The 10103-nt window shown below is 42.3% G+C and overlaps 1 protein-coding gene and 1 pseudogene across 1 annotated transcript; both read left to right on the forward strand.

The window, feature by feature from the left end:
* The first annotated feature begins 2220 nt into the window (after window positions 1-2220).
* LOC109477562 lies at window positions 2221-4973 on the forward strand (annotated as a pseudogene).
* Window positions 4974-5992: 1019 nt separating this feature from the next.
* Window positions 5993-7972, forward strand: LOC109477505 (tetratricopeptide repeat protein 28-like). The gene has a single exon (XM_019778788.1). The coding sequence runs from the start codon at window positions 5993-5995 to the stop codon at window positions 7970-7972; it is 1980 nt and encodes a 659-aa protein (XP_019634347.1).
* Window positions 7973-10103: the final 2131 nt, after the last annotated feature.

The raw sequence follows: 10103 nt of genomic DNA on the forward strand, positions 1-10103 counted from the left end.
TATGATGTCTTACATCACTGCACACAAAAATTCAAATTTCTATATTCATTAGTTAGCACGTGACGCCCCGTGAAAATGGGGCGGGTGAGGGCAAAATCACAAAATGGCCGCAACAGAAGCGTGTGCTGTGATCATGTAGGTCGATAAAAAGGGATTTCTCGTAAGGAAATCCATGAACACATGGTCAGGACACTTGGTGATGACTCTCCTTCTTATTCAACTATAAAGAAGTGGGTTGCTAGCTACAAGCGCTGCAAGGTGAGCACCAAAGATGAACATATGTCAGGATGCCACAAATCAGCACCATGGACAATCCAGTTGAGGCCATCCATCACATGGTAGTAAATGACAGATGTGAGACTGTCCAACATGTAGCAGAGTCTTTAGCCTGTGTTGTGGCTCTGTTCACAATGTTTTGTCAGACATCCTGGGGATGAGCAACCTGTCTGTAAGGTGGGTGCCTAGAATTGTTTTCTGAACATCAGAAGTTAAACAAGCTGGACATTTCAAGGAACGAATTCAGTCCAATCCATGCAATTACCTCAAAACATTTTTCACCCAAGATGAGACATGGTTTCACCACTTTCACCCCAAATCAAAACAACAGAACAAACAATGAATGAAGAATGTTTCCCGGCCCCCAAGAAGTTTTATCGAGTTTCATCCGTTGACAGGGGTTTTGTCTCTGTTTTCTGGGACAGCAAGGGAGTAATCATGACTGAATACCTGTGAATAGGTTAAAACATCAATGGGGAGTACTATTTAACAGAATAGCAACAGTTGAGGACAACGATCAAAGAGATAAGGAGAGGAAAGCACCGAGCTGGCGTGATGACAATGCACCTGTCCACACAGCACAGGGGTCAGTGACAGCAGCAAACGAATTTGGCTTTGAAGTCTAACCCCACCCTTCCAATTCACCTGACCTAGCACCCTCGGACTTCTACCTATTTCCTAAACTGAAGTTCCACTTACGTGGTCAACGTTTTTATGGTAATGATGACGTCATCAGTGCGGGTGAGCCCTATCTGGGGGCTCCAGATTCAACCTTCTTCCACAAGGGGAAAACAAACCCGGAACATCACTGGACCAAGTGCATTGCAGTTAGAGGGGACTATGTTGAAACATAGTGTAAGAAATTTTTTTCTGCCACGACGTTTTCTAGGTGAGGCCGAGAACTTTTTGATCCACCCTCGTACATTGAAAAACTTCACCAAGTAGAATTAGTAGGGAGAAAAGGACTTCTTCCACTGTTGGGGCCAAAATATATTTACTTTCATTGAGCATTTTGCAGTTGATTCAGAACCTGAAATCTTTTTTTTTCAAATCAGAAAAAAATAGGCGAATCCAAGAAACAACAAATTAAATTGGTGTGGCTTTAGAAGAGGAAGAATACTGCCAACAATAGTCAGCCTAATGCAAAAGATACCTTGAAAGTTCATCGGTGTTGGTAGAAATCATTATGAAGCAAGTTTAAACTGTAATTTCCAACACATCAAACAACAACCAATGGGTGAGTCCAATTTATTGTGTTGGAAATTACAGTTTAATCTTGCTTCATAATGCAAAAGTTGTTCTCTCAATTCATATTTTAACTCTCAATACATTTTATGTGTGCAGAACTTTTTCATATCCTCTACCACTGTGCCTGAACATTCACAGAGACCAGTGAACCATACTGTATGTAAATATGCAACGTTGTGTGTGACCTTTCAGCCCCAGGCAACGAATCCAGTCAAACAAAAAAACATGACAAAATGGAAAGACCCGGAAGTGAAACAAGGAAGCAAGTTCTGTGTTTAGTTATTATATAATAAGTGAGTCAGAGTCTACATGGAGAAAAGACAAGACTCTAGTAATTAAATAACCATGTGCCACAGAGACTGCTCTCTCCTTATGTCTTTGGAGGTACTTAAGGGCAAAATTTAACAACCCATCCCCCCAACCAAAGCAACCACCATAGGCTCTCTCAGTCTCACCAGTACAGGGAGGAAGAGACAAGTCTCTACCCAGGCAGGTTCACAGAAAGGCTCATGCCCAGGACCGTAGTGACAGAGTTAAACATTCACACAGCCCAGTGAACCCAGACTGTAAACAGGTTGAACGCATGGCCTTTCAGGCCCTGGTTGCTATTTGCACAGGTATACAAAAGACTGTTGACATGAGGCATGACGTAATGGGGAAGTCCCTGAGTCAGCCAGGGGAAACACAGAACTCTCACAAGGAAGTACGGGGAGGAATGGACATTTGAGTACACAGCTGTGGAGGCTCTGAGACATTCAGGTGAGGTTTAGAACTTAAAAGGCATCTATACATGTTAGCCTCCATTGCATGCCAAAAACTGGGGGTCTTCAGGGTCTTTGGGAGCTTTTATGTGCTATTTTCTGATTCCTGATTTCTGATTCTATATGCATATAGACAACATAGCTGGCCTGGTTGAATTACCCCCAATTTTAGAACTGTGGGCTAATCAGAAAATAGTTGAAGACCAACATGGGCTTTCTGCATGTAACGTTTAGTGAGATTTAGACAGTTCAACCTTAACTTAACCTGTGCATGGGTTCTAGAGTACTGGTACTTGTCAACAAAACAAAACATGGCACAGACATTGCTATCTTTTTCTTTTTTTTGTAATATCCTTCTCTGTCACCTACATAGCTTGCAAGTTAAATGCAACAGATGGCTCACAGTCACCACACAAGTTTCTGTCCATTTTGGCTCCACAATAATTTACCTTAAGTACTGTATACGTAGGGACTCATGATCATTTCCACTTACACCCAACAGTACATTACATGGTATCAAAAATTTTGTCATGGAATAAGAATGTGTTCTCAGAGTCCTTTTGTCAACGTTTGATATAACAGGAGAGATGAAAATGAAAAATTGAAGATGTCTGAAATCAACATGACCAGCCTGGCAAACAAGCTACACAACTTGGAGTTGTGCCTCAAGAGTCAACATGGACAAGAAGTCGGTTATGGACAGGCTCTGAGAGAAGCCATTGTTAAAAAGGATGACTTTATGGAAGTAGAAGTCCTGAAAAGTCTTGGAGACCTGCGTCTTGAGAAAGCAAAGCTCTGTAAAGATTCAGCAGAGTTTGACAAGGCTGCTGCCCTGTATGCTGCTGCCTTACTGCGCTGCAAAGATCCAGATGTAGGTGAAACGGTAGAACATCGTATCCGCTACATGGAGAAACTCTCCAGACAACTGCTGCAGGGGTACAGTCCACACTTCCGGTGGCTGTCACCAGACTACTGGGGCCCTGCTGACAGAAATGTCTTAAGGGTGGCAGAGATTTGTGACAAACTGGACAGAAGTGTCAGAAATTCCTTTGAACAGACTTACACAGAAATGTTAGCGACTGCAATTGGGAACAGCGACATGTTCTTGGAGCTTGAGGTTCTAAAATCCCTTGGAGATTTTTACCTCGAGAAAGGCAAGACAACCTCTGATGTATCCCAGTTCTCCAAGGCAGCTGCCATGTACAACAAGGCCCTGACAACATGTGGGGATCCTGGTACAAAACTGACTCTGAAACATCGCATCAAGTACATGGAGAAGATCAGGGAAGAAGTGAAAAATGTAAGTACACTGTAGTAGACATTTACGATTATTAGTAGCAGGTAAAGGCCATCACATCAAACTATATATAAAGCAATGGATATCATAGTATGTTACACAACTTATATAAATATAAGTACTATATATGTATATTGTAACAACAAATGCAGTGAATTGTGGTGCAAATGTAGTTTAAATCTTACAGAAACCATCATCAAAGAAACCAAGACAGGGAGACAGAAAACCACACATAGGGCACCAGTCTGGGAACATCAGAACTTACATGAACAAGGACCAACATCTCCATCAAGATGAAACAAGGTTGGGAAAGTGTACAATAAACTTCAAAGTTAACCTGACATTATTAAGAACAAGCTATACTCTATGCTATAGTATAAGACTGTGCTTACAATTTCACTGACCAGATATTTACTATTTTACCAAAAGGGTGCCTAACAGTCTAAGACCCTTGCTTTTCATTTTAAGACTATACCAAGACCACCTTAAGGAAGGAGACTCCTCCCTTGCCAGATCAGACCTGGACTCAGCAGAGCAGCACTTTGCAGCTGCACTCAAGATGGTGCATGTGAGAGGTAAGGAGGAAAACTAACAAACATACAAACTGAAACCGAACATCAATTACAGTCTTCATTTCTGAAGACAAAGCAATGAAACAAAGAGAGGAAAAACATTACATTGCATTTGGAACATGAAGTTGTTTCTCCCCAGACCCCACAGCCCAGCAGTACCAGAGAGAGGTGGAGCCCCTGTGCAAGTTGGGGGATGTCTACAGTAAGCGAGGTCAGCAGGCAGGAGACGGGGGAGACTTGGTCAAAGCAGCAGCACTCTACAATGCAGCAATAGCCAGGTCAGAGGATCAAGTCCTCAATGGTAACTTAGCAACAGCTATTAGAGAAGTAGACAAGTTGTTTCTGAAATGTATCTTAAATGTTGATTGTGTAGCTCAAGACAACACAGAAACACACAAAAAACAGCTGAAGGAGATACGGGACCAGATCAAGCTGGAGATGGAAACCATTGACCAGCAGCTGGATCCCTATGTACATGATGAGGACGACCCATGTGTCAAAGAGATAGAGGCAAACGAGCTAAGGCTGTCAGACAGTTGTTTGAGAAAATTGACACAAAAAGGAAAGAGTTCATCGGCCAGCTTGTAGAAGAGTGTATTGGGTTAATGGGTCACCCTCCCTGTAAGTATGCCCTGATGGGTTTGGGTTCACAGGCCACAGGACTGGTAACTCCATACTCAGACCTGGAGTTTGCCATCTTCGGTAGAAGAGGAAAGTGAAGAATGTCTTGTGTATTTCCGCAACCTCACCCACTATCTACACCTCAAGGTGGTCAAACTTGGAGAAACCATTCTCCCAGCACTGGCAATAAAATCTCTCAATGACTTCTACTCTGAGAACCCACTTGATGACTGGTTCTATGACTCTGTTACACCACGTGGGTTTGCATTTGATGGCTCCATGCCAAAGGCAAGCAAGACTCCACTAGGCAGGCAGGGAACTTGGAACAAACCACCCAGTGAACTCATCTGCACCCCACAAAACATGGTTTCAATAGTACAAAAGGATGTCACACTGTACCTGAAGGAGGGATATCATCTTGCCACTATCTTGAGAAACCCATGCCTGATAGCAGGGGACCAGAATTTGATTGACACATACATGGCCATCACAGTGAAGATACTGCGAGCTGATGGGGGGAAAATGGCTCAACAACTGGCACAAGAGATAAGGAAGGAAAACATGGAAAGGATCAGCAATGAGGAAGCAATTATAACATGTACAGCAAAGCTGATTGATGTGAAGAAAGAAATCTATCGCTTCCCAGCTTTAGCAGTGGACTGCTTGGCACTGTCTTCACTTATCATACCAACCACAGTTTGGGAGACAATAGAAGAAATGGAAAACCAACAAGTGATCAGTCCCAACAATGCACACCACCTGACAGTGCTTACCAGCATCTCAGCAGAACTCAGGCTCAGAACGTACATCGCAAATGGTGGACAGAAGGAAAACCTGTCAGCTTTGGCCTCAATGGAAACAGCACAGGAATCATCCCTACAGAGCAATAATGATTCAGAAGCACAAGCAAGTGTATTGATACCAGTTTTCCATGTACCAAATGACCAACAGCTTTTCAGGTACTATCATACAGCAGTTCCTCTGAAAAGTGTTCTGCAGGAATGGCCTCAAGATAAGGCAATTTGTAAATTTATTCCCTGGTTTATATGACAATTCCTCAAGGGTACAAGGACAGATGTACCATGAGATATGCAAGTATGAGCAGGCCCTCAGCTGCTATCATGAGGCACTTAAGAATTCTGATGCCAATAACATAGAAAAAATGGAGATACTATATGATATTGGAATTGTTTATCATATGGTGGGTGATGACAGGAATGGAATCAGTTACTATCTATGGCCAGACTAAAGCAGATCCTGACATTGCTAACTTACTCAACAGCGTGGGGGGAGCCTGGGGTGGCCTGGGTGATTACAGAAAAGCAATCAGCTATCATGAACAGGCACTGCAGATGCACAGGAGTATCTATGGTCAGGGTACAGCACATTTTAATATTGCTAACTCACTCAACAGCCTAGGGACAGCTTGGTTCTGTCTAAGTGATTGCAGAAAAGCTATCAGCTACTTCGAACAGGCACTGCAGATAGACAGTATCTATAGTAATGGTACAGCACATCCAAACACTGCCACCGTACTCAACAACCTGGGGTCAGCCTGGAGTGACCTCTGTAACTACAGAAAAGCAATCAGAGCATACGAGCGGGCACTGCAAATATGCAGGACTATCTATGGTCATAGTACAGCACATCCTGACATTGCTACCTTACTGAACAACTTGGGGAGTGCCTGGCAGGAATTGGGTGATTACAGCAAAGCAATCAGCTACTTTGAACAGGCACTACAGATGCGCAGGAGTATCTTTGGGCTGAGTACACTACATCCTGATATTGCCACCACACTAAACAACCTGGGGTCAGCTGGGGGTAGACTGGGTGATTACAAAAAGGCAGTCAGGTACCATGAACAGGCACTGGAGATGAACAGGAGTATCCATGGTGAGGGTACAGCACATCCTGACATTGCCAGATCACTCAACAACCTGGGGGGAGACTGGGGCAATATGGGTGATCACAGTAAAGAAATCAGATACCATGAACAGGCACTGGAGATGTACAGGATAATCTATGGTCAGGGTACAGAACATCATAACATCGCCTTGCTACTCAACAACCTGGGTGTTGCCTGGAGTAAACTGCATGATTTCAAGAAAGCTATCAGGTACTATGAACAGGCACTTCAGATGAACAGAAGTATCTATGGTAAAGGTATGGCACATTCTGAAATTGCCATCTCACTCAACAACCTGGGATGGGCCTGGTGTGACCTGGGTGATCAAAGGAAAGCAATCAGCTACTATGAGCAGGCACTGCAGATGTACAGGAGTATCCATGGACCTAGAACAGCACATCATGACATTGCCTTGTCACTCAGCAACCTGGGGTTAGCCTGGAGTGACCTGGGTGATTACAATAACGCAGTCAGCTACCATGAACAGGCACTGCAGATGAGAAGCAGTGTCTATGGAAAGAGTACAGCACATCCTGACATTGCTAGTTCACTCAACAACCTGGGGGAAGCCTGGCGTAACCTGGGTGATCACAGGAAAGCAATCAGATACCTCGAACAGGCACTACAGTTGTACAAGGTTATCTATGGTGAAACTACAGCACATTCTGAGATTGCCACCTCACTCAATAACCTGGGTTCAGCATGGAATGGCCTGTGTGATTACAGAAAAGCAGTCAGCTTCTATGAACAGGCACTGCAGATGTACAGGAATATCTATGATAAGGATACAGAACATGCTGACATTGCCACTTCACTCAGCAACCTGGCAACAGTGTGGCATTCACTTGGTGATTACAGAAAAACTATCAGCTACTATGAACAAGCACTCCAGATTAAAATGAGTATCTATGGCAAGATGGCACATCCTGACATTTACACCTTTCTCAATAACCTGGGGGAAGCCTGGGGGCACCTGGGTGATTACAGAAAAACAATTGACTACTATGAACAGGCACTGCAGACATGCAGGAGTATCTATGGTCAGGGTACAGCACATCCTCACATTGCCATCTCACTCAACAACCTGGGGATGGCCTTTTTATTCCATGGTGATAACAAGAAAGCCCTCAGTCTCTGCCAAGAAGCCTTGGCTATGGTAAAGCAGGTTTTCCCTCAGGACAAACATCACCAACTGATAAAAACTATTGAAAAGCAAATTGACATGATCAATATCAAGTCAGAAGCAAAAAAACATATTAGGATCGAGTATAATTGTCAAAAACTTTAAACCAGCATGCTACAAACTTATGAAATGAAAACATATCCTTAGTTATCCTTAGCATATTAAAATAATAATGAAAATTCTAGCCAATAATGCAAGACCTATAACGTGTATGTCAAGCTTTTTAAAGTTTTATGTAACTTATTTGTATTGTAAGACTAACACAAATTTAAAAGATGAGGTAAATTAATATGTACATGTACGCTAAATGCTATATCCTAGCTATTAAATTCAAAGCCTTTTAATTTTGCAAAGCTGTCTTAAATGAAGTTAATGCCCACAGCTCTCTGTGGACTTACATATGTCATAAGTAATGAGCATGGACACAATAGAAAAGAAATCAGAGATGGTGTGAAATGAGTGGAAAATAAAAACAGCACTTCAGAAGGACTTAAAAGTTGTTTTTTTAAGTTTAAGATTAAGGTGTCCCAAACTATATTAATCAGGATTAGTTGTTCTCCAAATCTAAGGAATAAAAAAAATCATTCAATTTCTATTTCATGGCTGTGTGTTTGTCTTTTCTTATTATTTCCTACAAGTTCTAAAATTACTCTTTAATATGAGTTTGTAGTACATTGTAGTTGTAGATAGTTTGTAGTAGTTGTAGATACCTTGCAGATATGTCCAAAGTTGACACCTTTGATTATTAAAAGTCCAGGAGACGTCTTTCTTTTGGAACTGTTACAGGCCAACCAGTACAACAGAGAAACTCCTGACAATAACACACACAGTCCCTCCTTCTCTATCCCACTGCCATTGGATATAAACAGTTTTGATGGGGTCGTGTGGCGTAGCGGCAGAGTGCTCGACTCGGAACCTAGAGGTCCCGGGTTCGAGTCCTGACATGCCACCAATCTTGTGCCCTTGGGAAAGGCACTTTACACGACTTTCCTCACTTCGCTCAGGTGGAAATGTTGGTGGCGGCATTAATATAAGTTTATAAAACTTGAGTGTGCCGTCACCACGTCTTGTGATTACATGTTGGAATAAAGAAAAAAAAGAACAGTTTTGATCCTCATATCTATTATGCCATGTGTTATTTGATACATGTACTAAAGATTTACCTTCAAACTTACAGTAATCAGCTGCAGTCTGTCCCAAACATCTTGAGTATCATCTGAATTGTAGCTTCACATGATTTGGGCCCACATCATCTACACAAAATACAAACAAATAAACATCATGAGTACACGACATGCTGAATATCATCCACAGTAGGTTTATATAATTATACAGTCTGGAGTCAGGTCAACTAAACATAATATAAACAAACAAACAAACAACAAACAAGTATGATGAGTCCACACCTGCTGAATAGCATCCACAGTAAGTTAGCATAGTCTGTGGTTAAGTCATCAAAATGCTCCTGGGATGTGGGCTTGTATCTACACAAAATATAAACAAAAAAGTAAACAAACAAACATCCACAAATTATGACGATGACTTTCTTTGACCTCTACTTCCTAAAATTCATCCCCTTATTTGACACACTCCAAAACTTATCCTAGACCCGTATAACAACACATATGGTGAAGAAAACAAATCAACTGAAGGTACATTGCATATACTAGTACTAGTACTAGTACTAGCCCCCTCCCCTCATGCACATGTTATACACTTTTACAGTAGCAAATCGAAAAACAAACCTTGCGGCCTCACCTGGCAACTTTGTAGGGTCTTCTTTGGTCGGACGAATTACAGGTTTGCGATAGCAAAACCTGTTCTATTTTACCTGGATTTTATGGGCGCCGCCATTTTGTTTCCCGTCATGCAATGGGGCAGGTCAAAGTTGAGTGAGGTGCATTGTGGGACCTGTCACAGGCCTACAGTGTAAGGACGACACCTAGCGGTATGTTTGGAAAGAGCAGTAATTGAAAGCCTACCTGGTTGTGTGTTCATTTTGGCAGAAGTGTATAGAGGCGATGGCTTTGACGTAATAAAGGCGAGTCTGATTGTGTTTAGCACTTGACGTAATTTTCTTAGCATGACGGGAAGGAAACTTGGCGGACCTAATGCGGCGGAACTTTAAAGTTGTTTTTTTTATGATGAGATGGTGAGGCTTTGGTATTAGTAGGGTGGTCTTGAGGATCTTGTCGAGGCCGAGCCTAGGGACGACAGATTGTCCTCAAGTACAGGG

The sequence above is a fragment of the Branchiostoma belcheri genome, unplaced genomic scaffold (genome assembly GCF_001625305.1).
Source record: "Branchiostoma belcheri isolate BF01 breed outbred unplaced genomic scaffold, Haploidv18h27 scaffold40, whole genome shotgun sequence".
Classification (NCBI taxonomy): Eukaryota; Metazoa; Chordata; class Leptocardii; order Amphioxiformes; family Branchiostomatidae; genus Branchiostoma; species Branchiostoma belcheri.